Source organism: Rhizopus microsporus (genome assembly GCF_002708625.1).
Source record: "Rhizopus microsporus ATCC 52813 unplaced genomic scaffold scaffold_9, whole genome shotgun sequence".
Taxonomy (NCBI): domain Eukaryota; kingdom Fungi; phylum Mucoromycota; class Mucoromycetes; order Mucorales; family Rhizopodaceae; genus Rhizopus; species Rhizopus microsporus.
Window position 1 is genome coordinate 458445 of NW_019671924.1, and position 17267 is coordinate 475711.

The 17267-nt window shown below is 37.8% G+C and overlaps 7 protein-coding genes across 7 annotated transcripts; 4 read left to right on the plus strand and 3 right to left on the minus strand.

Annotated features, from left to right (window-relative positions):
• Positions 1-830: 830 nt before the first annotated feature.
• On the minus strand, positions 831-1303 carry RHIMIDRAFT_284109 (uncharacterized protein). The gene is made up of 2 exons (XM_023613171.1): positions 1203-1303; positions 831-1146 (listed from the first exon to the last, which is right to left on the minus strand). Exon 2 carries the CDS (start codon positions 1133-1135, stop codon positions 902-904), a length of 234 nt encoding a protein of 77 aa, XP_023465840.1. The 5' UTR covers positions 1136-1146; positions 1203-1303; the 3' UTR covers positions 831-901.
• Positions 1304-5859: 4556 nt separating this feature from the next.
• RHIMIDRAFT_202895 (TAP42-like protein) lies at positions 5860-7009 on the minus strand (the record flags this gene model as incomplete). Its single annotated transcript, XM_023606647.1, has 3 exons — positions 5860-5998; positions 6049-6650; positions 6710-7009. 3 exons carry the CDS (start codon positions 7007-7009, stop codon positions 5860-5862), a joined length of 1041 nt encoding a protein of 346 aa, XP_023465841.1.
• Positions 7010-7061: 52 nt separating this feature from the next.
• On the minus strand, positions 7062-8396 carry RHIMIDRAFT_306917 (Aminomethyltransferase folate-binding domain-containing protein; the record flags this gene model as incomplete). The annotated part of the gene is made up of 5 exons (XM_023614511.1): positions 7062-7329; positions 7382-7493; positions 7543-8023; positions 8080-8297; positions 8345-8396. 5 exons carry the CDS (start codon positions 8394-8396, stop codon positions 7062-7064), a joined length of 1131 nt encoding a protein of 376 aa, XP_023465842.1.
• Positions 8397-8551: 155 nt separating this feature from the next.
• Positions 8552-9186, plus strand: RHIMIDRAFT_203127 (ribosomal protein L17; the record flags this gene model as incomplete). Its single annotated transcript, XM_023606658.1, has 2 exons — positions 8552-8764; positions 8827-9186. The coding sequence occupies 2 exons, from the start codon at positions 8552-8554 to the stop codon at positions 9184-9186; spliced, it is 573 nt and encodes a 190-aa protein (XP_023465843.1).
• Positions 9187-12885: 3699 nt separating this feature from the next.
• RHIMIDRAFT_215810 (DNA-binding domain of Mlu1-box binding protein MBP1) lies at positions 12886-13526 on the plus strand. Its single transcript, XM_023607296.1, has 3 exons — positions 12886-12985; positions 13041-13211; positions 13266-13526. Exons 1-3 carry the CDS (start codon positions 12910-12912, stop codon positions 13400-13402), a joined length of 384 nt encoding a protein of 127 aa, XP_023465844.1. The 5' UTR covers positions 12886-12909; the 3' UTR covers positions 13403-13526.
• A 52-nt stretch (positions 13527-13578) lies between these two features.
• On the plus strand, positions 13579-14358 carry RHIMIDRAFT_313642 (uncharacterized protein; the record flags this gene model as incomplete). Its single annotated transcript, XM_023614878.1, has 3 exons — positions 13579-13656; positions 13708-14016; positions 14075-14358. Exons 2-3 carry the CDS (start codon positions 13743-13745, stop codon positions 14356-14358), a joined length of 558 nt encoding a protein of 185 aa, XP_023465845.1. The 5' UTR covers positions 13579-13656; positions 13708-13742.
• An 816-nt stretch (positions 14359-15174) lies between these two features.
• On the plus strand, positions 15175-17240 carry RHIMIDRAFT_227111 (putative white-collar-1c protein; the record flags this gene model as incomplete). Its single annotated transcript, XM_023607584.1, has 6 exons — positions 15175-15294; positions 15354-15641; positions 15700-15820; positions 15887-15970; positions 16020-17020; positions 17071-17240. 6 exons carry the CDS (start codon positions 15175-15177, stop codon positions 17221-17223), a joined length of 1767 nt encoding a protein of 588 aa, XP_023465846.1. The 3' UTR covers positions 17224-17240.
• Positions 17241-17267: the final 27 nt, after the last annotated feature.

The window sequence follows — 17267 nt, forward strand, 5'->3', positions numbered from 1 at the left end:
ATAATACCTAGGGTATCATGACCAATTTGTTATGGTGAAAGCTCCCAGTGCGAGGTCAAGGGTGCGACATACTGTATATGTGAACTTCCCTGTTCTTGCAGCGTAAGCAAGTAAACAAATGACAAATTAGTCATGTTGCCCATTACTGCTTAACTCTATCCTAGGGCCAACCTGTCTTATAGGCTCAAATGCACGGTCGCTGACTTTTTTGATAGGTTATTCTTTAGTTATGGCTACTTTAAAAATAAATAATAAACGTGTCTTTTTTATTCTTCATTTGTCGTATTTGTCTAGTTTAATCGTACTTTTTATATGAAAGTAAGCATAGTATTTCATTAGTTCATGTAGGCTCATTCATAATGTCGTTTAATGTCGGCCAGGTTACAGTTGTTACAAGTTGTATTACTGAAACTAATGTGATACGTAATAGTGCCTTTAAGCAGGGAATATGTCTATCACTCTAGCCTCCGTACACATCATTCAGTTCATTTACTTTAGCGCAAGACATGTCACTTTGATTAAGATGATTTCTATTACTTTTTCCTCTTTAAGAAACCCTCTCTAACATGAAACACATAAAGAAAGTCATATAGATTGATCATATTATAAAATGATGAAAGGTTTAATTAACAATTCTAATAGTATGCGCAATACGCTTATCCGTAGAAGGGATGAAGCGTCTTGTTAGCCGAAATGCAAATGAAAGCAATTTCTTCCTCTTAAAGAGAGTTACTGGTCTTAGTAGAGGTTGCTCAATAGCATTAGGCATATTGAGTCATATACGGTTGTCCATGGCTTCCAAATCATTATAAAAGATCTCCTGAAAACGACTGGTCAGCAAAACAGTAGGGGCTGGTATTGCTGGCTCGGTAGAGTCCAAAGCAAGACGACTAGCACAACGTCAGACATGAAACCACCTTAGGTTCGGAGCTGACTGGGAGTGAAGATATGACCGACCACTAGTTGTGATTGACGGGTACTGATTAGGTGTAGATTCTAGAAGATCCAAAGTCTTTGAAATACACCCTGAAGACTCTTCGCCTTGAGCAGATTCTTCGTTTTGTTCTTGGATGAAGGCGATTTCTCGGGAACAAGCACCCTTCTGAATAGGAATCTCTCCTTGAGTGATTGCCATTTCCTGAGCGCCTGATATTTATGGTTATATTATTTGAAACAGTAGAGAGTCAATTGACTACATTTACTTTTTAAATAGAAAGAGCCAAAAACGAGAGGACAACCTGAGAATAAGCGTGGGGTGACGACTACAAATGTCTAACGTCGTCTATTAAGTGAGAATGAATAAATAGAGAATTAATTTATGCATGATCTACATAAACACGACAGAACCAGCCTCTTCGCTCCTGGATAATTTGCTCTTCTAGATATCATGGGAGACTTGAGCAATAGCATCTTCACTGAAACATTCCTTAAGTGAAACTGGTGTAGCAGCTGAGATCGTTACAGACGGGAGGAATATACCTTGTGACATGCTAGCAAGGCTAAGCACTGGTTTGTCAGGTTTATACCCGTTGTCGTCACAATGGATAACTATATTTCGAGTATATTAGTACAAGCTCTGTATACCAGTGACAGAGATCAAATACTTATGTTTGTACCCGTTTACAAGTGAGCATAAGAGTAAAGCAATTGCAAGTGTTACTTTCGTTTTGTAAATCGTCTTGCAGTAGGAATTCGATTCTGTCATACTCTATTCTCTCATACTATTACCTTGGAATAACCTTGGCTTTGAAATGATGTTCCTACTCCACCGAGAGTTATGACAGAATGGAGGCCTGGCTGCAACAAGTTACTGTTGAAAAGAAAAGAGAAAATTGTTTAAACAATTTTCAAATTCAAGCTATTTGTATGTGAACTAAGCATTCATTCGCTATTGAATTTTGCTGCAAGTCATAAATGCTGTCACTTGTTGATATCTAATTATAAGTAAAAGGAGAACGGAACAGTATTGCATGAATCCATATACTACTGTTTTATTAAAAATATATTTCAGAAGGATAAAATTATGACGTGTATGAAAAAAATGATTGACGTATGTTAAAGTATTTACGCAAAGGTTAAAAATAAAATGCGTGCAAAAGGAGACGATATACAAATGAGAGTAATAAGTACCAAGGAGAAAAAATATATAAAGAATTATACAGTTAGTTATGTAAGAAAATTATTACATATAACTTACTCCGAAGGCATCTAAATGTGTCCTAGCGATAACTAGGACGGAGAATCATCATTTAAACGTACTCTAGTTCTTGATTGCTCCTGATCATCCACTCTTCTTCGACATCTTGCAGGAGCAACAGCAGCCCGGCGAAACCTATGAGAAACCATGCTATTACGTCGAAACCCACGAAGGATGTGCATGCAGATAAGGCAAGCAGCAACATCTCTGTTCCATAAGCGATATCCATCTGATGCTGTCATGACGGGTCTATAGTATAGATTGGTACATCTACAAGCAATGTTCAATCAGTATAAAGTCATCCAAATGGTTAATGTATTATTACCTTAAAAGACCATGGCAGACAACCGTAGAATGTTGCTCTCGTTGATACGGCCGTGGATTTGGAATACGACGAAACGTGTGGAGGCTTTCGTTAAGGCGTGTTGGACAGCATCTACTGGCCTTGTACTCGTCTATAAAAAAGATTTGGAACCCATGTTTCTTGAGGTGCCTTCGGAAACCAAGACCATGGATGTGCTTATGATACCTAGCATGGGGAGCGGACCAGTTCCCATCACAAACACGGTATCTTCTCCAAACTTGGCGCGTAAGTCTTGAATAAGCTATTGGTCGGCACGTTGTTTGAAGTACGCTGAAAGACAGATATTGCGAAAGAGGAGGTATCCATTATCATGGTTTGTGATGGTATGTCCATAGAATCGACTGAGAACGGCAGACTGCTCAGATCTGGCTTGAAGGAAGCGGCTAAAGCCTTCCATGGATACGGTGCTGCTTGGCTGGTGTCTGCGGTAATCTCAGGCTACACTTTATTAATTCTGAAGCAGAGATCGCACCTAAAATCGTTGTTGTTTGTGCTCGGGTTTTGGGCACTGTGGCCACGGCAGGCAATCCTTTCTTTGACCAGACCATACTTCGTTTTAAATTAATATGAAATGCAGACTCATTGAGAAAGACGCAATTAGTTCTAAACCCCATATCCGCACACTCCCACTTACGAACCCAGTCAGTACGCTCCTGAATTTTTCTTCACTGTTCCTATCTACAGGCTGAAATTGAGCTTTTTTGAATAACAAGTTACATTCAGTTCTTACAAAATTGTAGACAGTACTTTTAGAGACCTTGAGGTCCTGAAACTTTTGTAGCAGCCGCTCCATTACTTGCTCCAAGACGGCTGAAGGGTTCTCATCTATGTACTTCAAGATCACTTGCTTGTGTTCTTCATGAAGTATACACGAGCGACCAGTTTTCTTATGCTTTATAAAAATACTATCAGGATCTGTTTTGTACATTTGAGCCCATCTTTAAGTTGTGCGAACATGAATATCTAATTGTTTTGCAGCAGCTGAAGCACTCATAACTTTCTCAAACACCAGTTTAAAGAATCTAACTTTGCCTTGATCCGTATAGAGTGCGTACGCTCGCTTACTTGACGCCTCCTTCATGCAAACATCTATGTCATCTTTTGCATCTTCATCTTCCATAGAGTCTACATCGGAACTATCCTCCTGAGGCTGACTATGCAAATACTGAGCGTATGAACCAACTGTTTCTAAAGCATACTGCTCTTCATCAATGATGTAATCCATAGACTTAGATCTACCGTATTTATCAACTACATTACCGTGCCTGTCTTCATAGAAAACTTGAAAGTTCATTTTGTAATACTTGGTTTTTAATGAGAAAGGGAGTAAAAAGAGATCTGGCAGTGCTTTCATGCTCAATATGCTCATATTTTGTACGATAAAGCTTCTATATATACGACATTTAATTTGTTAGCAAGCGAAATCAACCAATGGTTAACGTGACATTAGAATTTAACAAGCGTGAATTTTACTCTTGGTATCAGTGTCAATAATTTTTGGGAATACTGTAGAATATTGTAAACAATCCCAAAACAATCTTCCTTTTCCTATCTCGGAATTCCTTTTCGCTGGGGTGGCCATCTCAACGCCATTGAATTGATTGCTAACAACAAGACTAAAGCCCTTACAACTATGAACCAACTCTCAGCTCTTGACCTTCATCCCAAAGGTTTTATCCCTCTCATAGTCACTCGTTTCTATTCCTAAATCGTTCGTACCCAATTAGACTACGGACTAACCATTACCAAGGCTACTTTCTTCTTTAGTAAGCAAATGGACGACGCTCAAAACACCTACATACGTCGAAATCTTTGGGGGCTCGCGCAATTCCTCGACAACAGTAGTGCTACATCTGGCAAACCTACCAACCATGCAGTAACGCGCTTACTTCCTTCAGTTCTAATTCCTTCTATGCACCTATACCCTCCCGGATGATTCACTACTTTCCCATCTTCTCCCATTGATCCACCAACCTAGAAGCCACTCCCAATGGTATAAACTCTCTTGGTCCCCATTTGGAAACTATGCTCACCAAATCCAGAATCCTTTGATCGCCGATCATTACGATTGATGCAAAGGAAGTTCCGCCAAGATAACTTCAATCACAAGCGCTCTACGCACGCCTCTGTTCTTATACATTGTCGTCCGACTATCTCCCTAGACCCCATCCTTTGGCTACCAATGATCAGGCCAGAGAGAAGTTGCTGTATACATTGATGCCTTGGTTGGCTACCCAGTGGTCACGACAAAGCTTGTCCTCAGCACCTCAACCAACCCTTCACCAAAGCCCACGCCATTCATTGTCTCCATATGCACCGCTGACTTATGATACCCGAAACAATTTCTGATCCATTATCCTTCCTTTTGAACATGTTACCTATGAAGAAGCCACGCTCCTTTCAAACCGCTCTCTTATGGACCATTCGTTGGCCAGCTATATGCGCTCTTCTTCATGAACTTGACTACCTCCATCATCAGAAGTGTCCACCTTCTTCGCCCCCACACCTTGGGCAAAAGCTCCTCAATTGGCTCTCTCGTTGTCCTCACTAGTGTATCTTACACTTGCCCCAACATCATTTCTTCAATAACTTTTTTACCCTTGATCTCATAAGGGTTTTTTAGTTACCAATTCTTCATTCTTTTTTGATCTGCCTCGGGCGAAGAAGATATATTATTATCGTGCACCCACTTGAGGCTTTAATTATAAATGAAGCTGTTTAACTGTATAACATATAAAAATGAACAAGACTCCTTAGATTCTGACAGCCTTAGACAATTACAGGCAGGCATTAATAATTCAAGGTATGCTTCTCTAAGGATTTTTTCCGCGGAATGTTCTGTGTCAGTGATATATTTATTGCAGCCTACAGTTTGCCTCACGCTATATGAACTTGCTTTTTCGGATGCTCTTTTCTATACATATGCGCAAGTCTTTATAATAGCTATTACACAGAGCATAATCAAAATGTCTGTATTTGTTAGGAACTTGCTCCTGTTTACCAATAAGAAGAGCTTTGAAGGGCTTTGCATGTATTTAGCATCTTGATCAAGTTTAGCATGAAATACTGTATCGTATGTTTTAATAGACTCATAATACAGTTGCTTTAGCAGATACTTAGTAACTCCATACTTGTAAGGTAGATAAACGGCAATGGTGAGCTCACAAGCAAACCAAAAGAAGAAGCTTATGCTTATACATGAAAAGGCGATTCTTTCCATGCAACCATAAACAAGTAAGGAATGTATGTTCTTTTGAAAGTAACGATATCAAAAAGTATTATTGTATCTACTATTTTATTACCCTTTGTTACCCCTATTTCCCCAACCTCTCGGATTTGCCTCTGTAAATTCATCCCATTCTCTTTGTTTCATAGTTTCAGCATCAAGTGCTTCATAATCATTATCATCAACTGGCTCTTTCTCAGGTGGCTCGCCACTAATAGTGTAATTTAGAACTCTGTATAGTTTATGCGTAGTTCTATTTACCCTCCCTGAATAATATTTCCTCTTTCCATTTCTTGTTGAAGATACTCGTCAATAGTCATAGTTGGCAAGTTATATCCAGGCCCAAATACGTTGTCCTTTATCTGCTCCCGTTTACTAGTGATGACAAATGGCTGAAGTGGCCTGCCTTCTTTATTCAACAACGGCTTATCTCTACCCCAGTTTACTCTATTACTTGCTGGTTGAAGAGCATCCGTCTGTGTCGAAGGCATAACCCCTTTCTGTCTCATCATTTCCCGCATCATTTCCATCTCTTTGACCATCACCAATTCCTGTTCTATTGAACTCCAACTTTCTAGTGCCTTCATGATCTCCAGCTGAACCAAAGACATGACCCAATCTCGTTCCATTTCATCCACGTCACGGTCCTCATCTTTTCCTGCACTTGCTTGATCCAATTGTTCGCGTAATTTTTGAACAGTTTGTTTGATTTCTTTTTCGCGTTTATATCTTGCAATTTTTTGTTCCCGTTGCAGTGCTGGGTTAGGCTTTTTATTTGCTTCGAGCTGTTCCAACACGTCGATATCATCCTTTGTGATAAGCTGATGTGTTTGGCATGTACTCAAGAACCTTTGTATATAAGCCTTTTTTAATAAGGTTATATAAAGAGAACTATTCTATAGCATAAAGTATAGATTCATACCTTGGCTTTGTTTAATGTATCGCCTCTATTGTCCATGCCTGTAAGTCTTAGTGTCAAGTCCCCGAGGTAAGCAGTGATGAGCAAGAACTTTATGTCATTGGTGTTGATGTCATCAATAATTTCGTTTTCGCTAAACAAATGAAGTCTGGAAACAAAAGCATCAGCTTGATTCAAATAAGCAATGCCCTTATTCACTTTTGACTGATATTCAGGGTCACTGCTTGAGAGAGATGTATTCTCTAATTCTGTCAATATCTTTTGTCCAAGACTAAACAATTGTCCAAGTGATAAGTCCTCCATTGCATAAACACACACACAAACACTCAAAGAAAATTTTCTCGCTTTTTTATTGTTACTGAATTTGATTCTCCGACCACCACTCTGGTAAAAATGGCGCAAGATAGATATCATTATCAACAGTAAAGGCGACATCCTCTCCTTGAGCAAAATTTTGAACATGTTCTAATCTCATCAAGGCTAATCCGATATTATGAATGCCAGAACACACCTTGCCTACACCTCTTTTCGATGATCCATCAGCTAGCTTGATGTCCTTTTGTGGCTGAAGAGTATCTGATGGATATTCAAATGTACGATCTACTGCTTGTATTCTTGGCGCACTAGAAGAAACGCTTTTAAAGAAGGATATGATAACTTATGCTAGATACGTACCTTTCACCCTTTCTATAAATTTGAACAGGAACAATTCGCTTACGAATGATACCTGTATGGTAAGTACGAATTGTCAGTTCTTGTCCAATATAACAGCCTTTACGGAAATCAACTGGAGAATACACGTTAGATTGATTATCTCTTGTTACTTCACTGCTTACCTCCGTTCATGTAGTCCAAATTGGACTCAAGAGGTAAAGAAGACTCGGGCCATAAATCATCCGTTCCTTCGGGTATTCCATGTAACATACGGCGTATTATATATTCTTTACTTTCTAATTCTTTAAATTCACCCAATTCATGTAATGAGTGATGAATGCTTTGATCTGTAGGTAGCGCGGCTCTATAACCAAAGCCTGGTACACGAGGATCATGGCATCCAACATCTGATAATCTTTTTTCTTTCTTGATCAGTGTCGGATTCACACGGTGTTCATGGTTTAATGCATCACCCCAGATATGCCACAGCTTATACTCGTCTGAACAATCTCTTATTTTTACTTTGGATCGTAGAATGTATCGTTTCAAGTGACGTACAAACATGTCCTTGGAAGCTGTAGGAATATCGACTATAAACTTTGGGTGAGGGAAATTGACACCGACATTGACAGGATAGATAAACGCGTCATAGAGCATACGTCCCTAATGATATGTAATGAATTACGGGTACACTCATATCTCTTTTTATCTTTCTTTACTTGAGGTGTCAAGAAGGCAGTAAAAAATCCGTCACCTCCTGGCGATATTTTCGGCATATGGTTTGTGATCATTCCTTGCAGAAATTTTGCTGTGTCTGTTCCTTCAAGTTCGATCAGGCTGCGATCAGGAATTGGGCAATAGCAATTGCCTTTGTGAAGTTTATCTTTCTCCTGAAACTGAAAGGTGGGTGTGCTCACAAAGGAGCGATAGAGAATATCTATAGAAGGTTAACAGATATATTTTAATTATCAGTGCTTAGTTTACTTTTATTTATCTGCTTAAAGACACGAGTAGCTGCAAAATATTGACAAAGCATGCTTTTAAAAAAAAGGAAAGCAAAATAGCCTGGCTTTCTCGTTCTTTATCTTAGTGCTTTGAGCTCAAGTCACGCTTAATGCGGAGATCAAAAAAGTTGACCCTGTTTAAAACGAAAAAAAAAAAAAAAAAGTGTCAATCTTTTCGCTAATCAGTATGCATCACGGAAAGCATGTACGTCGATTAAATCGTTCCAGTGGACACAGAAATGCTTTATTGAAGAATCTCGTTTCTTCTCTTATTCAATATGGTCGTATTGAAACTACTGTTGCAAAAGCCAAGACTATACAGCCCATTGCTGATGCTATGATCACCCTTGGTAAAAGAGGTGATATTGAAGCTAAAAAGCAAGCAATTGCATATCTTAATGTAATTAGAACAATACAGCACATACTCTTTTTTGCTTTGTTTTACTAAGCTTTATTCTATAGAGTCGTGATGTCACTATACCAAAATTGTTTGAAGAGCTTGCTCCTCGTTTTGCTAACAGACAAGGTGGATACACTCGAATTCAGAGAATTGGAAAGAGATATGGTGATAACGCACCTATGGCAGTTATTGAATATATTGATGGACCTACAGATCTCAAAAAGGAGACAGTGACGAGCGTTCTTGCACGAAAATTTGCAGATACACAGAAATTGTCTGTTAAAGACATCTTGGCCAACGAAGAGAAAGTGAAAGAATTAGGCATATCAAAGTCATTAATAAGGGATTTAAAGAAGGTACAATTCTCCAATTCTTTGGAACAGATTGATGCAGCCATTGAAAAGAAGATGACAGAATTATAAAAAATAGAGGCATATAATATAAATAAAAGCAAACTATCGTAAAAAGTACATACACACAAACACATGCGCTACAATATTAGTAGATAGTAAGATGATGCTTGAGTCTTTTTTTTTTGTATGGTAAATAAGCGTCTTTTCATTCCAAAGTATTAAGCGATTTCAACTACACATGTGGTTTGCACACAGGTTCTATTCTATTGTTTATACACTATGAAGTATAGAAATAGTTCTATGCTGCCTACAGTATTCGCATTTTAAATTCAGACAATGTTAGTTTTTTGGGCGAATCAAAATTAATTTTCAAATATTTAACTTATCTTTTTAGGATGAAATAAAAAAGGAAATTCAGATACAAAAGGAAACTAGCTTCAGACAATTTTAAAATAATACACCATTTCCAGAAAGAGATGTTGTGCTGACTTGTCGCTTTTTCGTATAAATTGTATTATAAAAATTGCAAAAATGCGACTTTACTTTTTGAAAAGACTGTACACTAATCCAAACAGTAGACCTATGATTCCCCAAACCATTTCTGACCCATTGTCCTTCCTTTTAAATATGCTACCTACTAAGAAACCCCTCTCTCTTAATACAATACTCTCGTGGACCATCCGCTGGCCAACTATATGCAGAATCCTATATGAACTCGATTACCTATATCATGCTAAGCTTCCGCCTGCCCCGCCCACTTACTTCGGGCAAAGACTCTTAAAATGACTCCTCTCTTCTCCTTCTCACTAGTGTATTTTACACTTGACCCCATTCACTCCTTCCAAAACATCTTTACCCTTGGTCTCAGAAGAGTTTTTTAGCCGCCACTATCCTTTCTTTATGAACTGCCTCAGGCGGGAAAGGTGTAATATTACAATCGTGCGCCCATTAGAAGTTTTCAATTATTTATAAATAAAAATCTGTTTAAACGTACACTAATCCAAAGCAACTCATGTGACGCAAAAATATTAAAGAAGCATTGAATCTATACATGTCCAACAAAATCCCCTCAAGAATATTTGACTAATTTTGGCCTGCCTTTGTGCTTGTCACCAGGTTACTGATTATATATTCTAAAAGCAAGCGGGAGAAATAAGACTGGTAATAGAGTTAAGACATGATTTAGTCCTGATGCTTCATGGTTCTAATTTATCCGAAAAGAAAAGAAGGTCCTTCTTTTACAAATTAATAGCATTACACAGCCAAATAAAGTAAACTTTACATCTTTATCCCTTGTTTATTATTATCTTTCTCTTTCTCTCTCTGCTATCAGCTGTTGATCACTTATGAAGATGGTTGCATATCCTGTTTGCTCACTGTAAAAGAAGGTGTTTAAAATTCAAGTGTAGCTTTGACCACATTGTGCGGAGAGAGCGATCTGCAACCAGAATGTTCTCCGATTGCGACTTCTAAATAACCTGTCTTTGAAAGCATGACTTTGTAAGCTTCAGAAGGCTGATTAATCAAAAACTCTGTCGCGGATCTGATTGAGCTGAATTCAATTGAGCAGCTGGCGCAGTTATTATGACAAAGTTCCAATCAAAAAGGACGCTCAGGACACATTTACTCAAACTATTCAAAGTAAAATAAATCAATAAAGAACGACAATGACAACCAAGAAGACGATAGATAATGATGATATAAGCATATGATGAACAGTGCTCAAAGATTAGGAAAGACGCGTGTGCTTGCTTTATCTATAAAACAAAGACCACAGGTTGGACAGAAGATGATTCAGCCACAGCAAAGAAGAGATATAAATATCCAATTCTGATTTATTTTCCATTTCTTTCTCCATCTCCTTCACTTCATTCAAGATGTACTCTCGTGTTGCTCGTCTGGCCTCTGTCCTTCCTGCCAAGAAGATTGCTTTTACTACTGCTGCTATCTCTGCGGTCTATGCATATGCTCAACAATGCAAGAACGATGTTATCTTTTACACTAAATCAAAATAATCTGCAATACCTTCATTTATCTATTCAAAATTACTTATAGACATACATTTCATACACATATAGAACTTGTAATAATAATAAACCCTTGTCCATTCCTCCCTCTCTTTTCTTTATACTTTGCTCAGTTGTCTTCAATCACGGGAAAATCAGGAAAAAAATTTTTACTTCGTGGTAAAATAAGAGGGGAACGTGGAAAGAAAAAATGGAGTAAATTGATTGGTTGGCTAAATAAAGGAAAATTTTTGACAGATGAATAATATTGGTGCGACCTTACTTTTTCGGAACAAGTGAAACAAAATGGAAATCGATATCGCACTCTTCCCCTTTAAATGACTCAAGAATACCTTTGGAATCACTTTCAAATCAAAAAGAGGATACAGTGTCTTTGACCAAGAAGAGTCTCAACTCTTTTTTCTTTGCAAGTATGAACAAGTTTGTCGCCAAGTCTATTAAAACACGCCGGTCTCGGCTCTTTTCAAACATTCTCCTTTGTCTACCATAAAGTGACATCAGTTTTCGTCTCTTTGACGAGAAAAAGCTTACTAAATCGTCAATCGATTTCAGAGATATGTTTCATCACTAAACTATCCTTCATAGTTGTATACTTCCTTTTAGACCTAAACTTGGTCAGTTGCCATGACAGCAGATTTCTTGATTTAGCCTCGATAAAATCATGAGCTGATTGATAGAGTTTTTATCCCATTTGATATGAAACGATGTTTTTTTTTTAATTCTTTTTTTCCTTTATGATTAGTTCATAGCATTAGGTTTGTTGAGTGCATCAAGTGCTCTACAAAGGAAAGTGAATGTCACGGCCATTTCATTTATAAATACCACTCTGCTTAATATATGTTCTCTTCTAGCTCATATGCAGAGCATTTTTTAAATTTCTAATTTACCAAATTCCGTGGTCTTGCCACTGTTAGCCCTTGTAACAAAGAATATAAACAAACAGATTCATTACTCCCCACCAAACAGCGAGTATTTGCTTATATGACCAAAACCATCATTGACGATGTTGACAGGGCAAACATTGGAGGTGGGGTCAGAGTTGTTCGCTGCATTGATCACGTCCACTTTTGCACGGCTCGTGCTTGGAAGTGTGCGACTTTACTTTCCGGAAACAATGCAAATTGATCAACACTGATAACTGGTGCAACTTTTTGCATAGAGTTCTAATTCTGGCTGATATGTCAACTGTAAACAAGCGATTCTTTATTTAACTCTGCAAGGCTTTTTCATTGTTCACTTGTGACATAATATACATGATTATTTTATACTTTATACGGGAAAAGATGTCATGTGAAAAAGCTGAGACGCTTATGATTTTAAAGAGATGCAGAGTACATCATGATGCTTTGTCAGAATACATGCAATAAACTGTTGTATAATATCGCTTATTTTCATAAGCATCAATAGAGTTTTTATTTTAAAAAAGCTACTCTCATGTGCCTTTAAAAGTTACAACACTTGCAAGAAGTAACAAAAGTCAAAAACAAAGAAACACAGACAAAAGAAAAGGCCAGAAAGTAGAATGGTTCGAATTGGAATCATCGTCATGGTGGCTGTAAAAATAATAAACCATATCCTCTCTCTCTCTCTCTATCTTATCCTCTTCTCTCTCTTTTCTCTCTTTCATTTATAATTGTTCCTACATTTTGCGCACATAAAGATGAACAATTCAAGTGGATCAGCTTCAAGATCAGTCAATGGATATCTTTCCCAACAAAACTCAATCATTTCTTCTTCTCCAACTACATCAACTCCAATCCCTTCAATGTCAAGCACTAGTAACTCAAACCTTATTTATAATACATCTAATTACTTTATATCTTCAGCTTCCAATCCTACGAGTAATAATGAATTCTTTTATTGACCTATGTGTCATTAAATACATTTTATACATAGTCTACCCACAAATTGGGTCACAAAATACTTTTACTAGCCCGCATCTGGCCTATACACAGCAACGGCGTCCCTTAACCTCAAGAGCAAAACTAACAACCACATTATGGGAAGACGAAGGCACGATATGCTACCAAGTGGACGCCAATGGCTTCTGTGTAGCAAGACGGCAAGGTAGGAAAGTTGTATATATATCTCACACTTGTCTTATATCAAAAAGCAAAATAGATAACGACATGATCAATGGTACAAAGTTACTCAATGTCGCCGGTATGTCTCGCGGTAAGCGAGATGGTATTCTAAAGAACGAAAAAGGTCGTGTGGTCATCAAAGTGGGTGCTATGCATTTAAAGGGTGTTTGGTAATTACATATGACCATATAGACCATCATCACACGATATGATTAACATGTCTCTACTAAGGATCACGTTTGATAGGGCAAAGCTATTAGCGGCTCAGTACAAAATTCATGATCTCCTTTATCCTTTGTTTGTTGATGACCCCACCATGTTTTTGTATTCTTCGCTGCACAATCCCATCAGCAGATTCGATAATTATCGACAACACTATTTGCCACCTTCTAATTGGGATAGATTACAGCCTCCTTCAACAGAAACAAGTGAGATCAAAACTTATTCATATGTTTTCATCTTTCTCATTCATTTGATAGTTTATAACAGGAATACGGGGTTCAATACGTCAAGCATGCTCTCCACATCCTCAGATAACAATAACAACAACAATAATTTATTCCTCACTCAGTTGGATTATAGTAATAAGACAGGCGCTTCAAAGTTGCCTCTTGTCTCTGGTGATTTTACTAGCTATACTAATCCAGCTTACTATTCTAAGCAATCAAAACAAGGTCAGCCGCAGCAATCAGAGAATAACAAGTTGTATGAAGAGTTAATGGCTAGCACAATAAAACAAGACTTTAGCGCACTTTCTCCTAATTATTCCAAGGCATCGAATGAAACAGGTACGGTACATATTCTGATTATTCTTATGTAATCTAATTGCCCTCATATTCTCCATAGGAAAACCGCTAACCTATCTCTCAGCATTTCATTCACCCTATTCCCGATCCAATGCAGAATATGACCCATCTTCGTCTACTGCCTTGATGACTCCTTCTTTTGATTCTTCTCGCAGGCAGAGTATAGCTAAAACCAATCAAAAGCCAATGGTCGCTCGTCATCATCCTTATATGCCAGTCAACAAGAACATGCAACATTTTCAGCAACTGAACTACAAGGAAGAGGAATACGAAAAAAAGGGCGAAACCATATCCACAGAATTTAATAATAAACATCCATGGTAATCATTTTGTGTTCATTAAAATAAACTATCGTTCCCTTATTTTCTCATGTCTTTGTGGAACGCAGTAGAATATCAAAGATGTATTGTTCCGAAAGAACAGATCTCGCATCATATGAATATTTTTAGAATAGTTGCTACGGTTATTGGCGGGAAAATGATGTGTAATTTGATTTGCATAAAAAAGAGAATAGAATAATGCGAATAAATTATTAGCTGCAATATGTTTATGATGAATCACACAAGTATCATTATACTTTTGTGTGTGTACAATTTCGAAAAAAGAGAGCATCATTTCAATTGCTGCGCAACACAAGACTCGATCGGCTTCGGTACAAAGCATATTAGACCCTTTTTTTGCAGCAGAAAAACTTACCTTTTACCTCTAGTAAAATAATGAAGGCTAAGCCAGTTCAATTTAAGATAACTTCTGGGATGTCCCTCTCCTGACGAATGCATAATATTTTCATAAACACTTAGTCAAGCTAATGAGGTTTCCATGACAGCAAAAAGAGCAATGGCTTTTTTGTGTGCCGATGTTGTTAGGTCCTTTCTTTCTTAACAAATCCATGACAAGTATTTGACGTAATAAGTCGTCTCCTTTTCTTCTGTGATGTCCTTACAACGTGTATGCTAACCTTGCAGCTCTTCAAACAATAACACCCAATGTGACTGCGCGTGTACAGCTTGGCAGTGCAAAGAGCATAAAGAATATATGCGTTTCCCAATTTGGAAATATTTGTATTTAAAGCGAGTGAGAGAGCATGAAAAAGATTTTCTTTTTCTACTTTTTTTTTTTTCTTTTTTTCTTTTGATCAAAATGTCCTTTTTGAATAATCAAGAAAACATTGTACAGAAACCACAAAATGTTTTATCAGGTGTATATTCAAATACAGGGTTCGACATGATCCAGGTCCTATCACGGTTGATCAACAGGCAAGTCAAATAATATCACAGTCTGAACAAAAGTTGTAACACCCAAACAGACCACATCCACAGATACATTTGGGCCCCATTGACTTATCTTGTTCATTTGTTGTGTCTGATGCAATGCAATATGACTTTCCAGTGATCTATTGTTCTCCTGGATTCGAAAAGTTGACTGGATACACGTACGATGAAATTGTTGGTAAAAACTGTAGATTTTTGCAAAGCCCAGATGGACAGGTTACAGGTGGATCAAGACGACAGCATACAGACAACAAAGCCGTGTATTATCTAAAAACTCAGTTATATAAAGCTAAAGAGCATCAAGCGAGCATTATCAATTACAAGAAAGGCGGCCAGGTATTTTAGGTATTTGATATTAGGGTATGTAACCGTCCTATTAAGTTGTAATCATTAGCCCTTTGTCAATTTGATCACAGTCATTCCTTTATTTACGAAAGAAGGTCAAGTTGAATACTATGTGGGGTTGCAGATTGACTTGGTTGAGCAACCCAATTCAATACTAGAAAAAATGCAAAGTAAAAAAAAAGAAACAGAATCAACAAAACAGCGTGAATATGCTTATGACATCATTTGTGAAATAGATGGAACATATTATATTAATTATCATCAAACTTCGTATACAATCCCATCCTCAATAAAATATGAGAAAGATCAAAAACAGCATGGTAACTGTAAATATTACAATAAGGAAATATAGATCTAAATATGTCACAGAAGACTCAATCGAGGAAACTATTGGCGTCGTAGACGAGTACTTTCGCGATTCACCGCCATCAGCAGATCTGGAAAGAGATCCCTTAGGCTTGTTAGGTAGCACATCGACGGACAGCGGAATGCAAAGAAGGAAAGAGTGGAATCAACTTGTGCTGGATCAAACGAGCGACTTTATACATGTCGTATCCCTGAAGGGTGTATTTCTTTACGCTTCAAGTTCCAGCTATGTACAACTAGAATACGAACCGCATGAACTGATAGGAAAGCCTTTGAGCTCGTTTTGTCATCCATCCGACATTGTACCTGTTATGCGCGAAATAAAAGAGGCAGCGCACAATAGCAACACGGACAGGACGGTAAACTTGATATTCAGAATCAGAAAGAAACACACAGGATACATGTGGATAGACTGCCAAGGTAGATTGCATATGGATCAGAATAGAGCAAGGAAATGCTTGATACTTTGTGGAAGAGAGTATCCAGTATACAACCTCTCGAGTGACCAAGTAAACCTTTACTCAGAAGAATATTGGGCTAAGCTCAGTCTTGCAGGCCTTTTTCTATACGTCACAGAAAGATGCCAGGATATTGTTGGGTTTCCTGCAGAATCACTAAAGCATGAGTCCATCTTCCAATACGCTGAGAGTGAGTCTATCACAAAGATTGCAGGTGTCCTGCGTATAATTGAGGAAACCAGAAAACCAGTGACGATAGAGCATACCTTGCTCAGTTCAAAAGGCTCATATGTACCTGTTTCAAGCACATTTTACCCCGGCGATCAGAATCCATCATTTATTTTACTGCAAGTGAAACCAATCAAGGAAGGTAATGAGGAACCCTTGATTTATCAGACAAAAGAGCCAAACCTGTTTCCCGAACTGGATATGACAAGGTCAACCAACTGGCAATATGAACTTCATCAACTCGAGCAGACAAATGAAAAGCTAAAAGAGCAGATCGAGAGATACGAAAACTCAAATAAACACAAGTCTCGTAAAAAAGTAAGCTTGATGTTACTTGGATATCAATGTTTATTCATCAGTTATTTTAGTTGAAAATCAAGCATAAACAAGGTGAGCTGATGTGCGCAAACTGTCAAACAAGGGACTCACCTGAATGGCGGAAGGGTCCTAATGGCCCCAAAGAATTATGTAATGCATGTGGTTTGAGATTTGCCAAGCTGGAAAAGCATAACAAACAATAAAACTCCGTCAAATGACAATGCATATTGCATATAGCTTTTCTTTC

Excerpts from the sequence above, each read along its gene's own strand:
- RHIMIDRAFT_284109 (XM_023613171.1), bottom strand. The coding sequence starts at position 1,135 with ATGGCAATCACTCAAGGAGAGATTCCTATTCAGAAGGGTGCTTGTTCC.
- RHIMIDRAFT_215810 (XM_023607296.1), top strand. The coding sequence starts at position 12,910 with ATGTCAAGCACTAGTAACTCAAACCTTATTTATAATACATCTAATTAC. Across the intron at positions 12,986-13,040 it reads TTCAGCTTCCAATCCTACGA|TCTACCCACAAATTGGGTCA; the intron begins GTAATAATGAAT and ends TTTTATACATAG. Across the intron at positions 13,212-13,265 it reads CTGTGTAGCAAGACGGCAAG|ATAACGACATGATCAATGGT; the intron begins GTAGGAAAGTTG and ends AAAGCAAAATAG.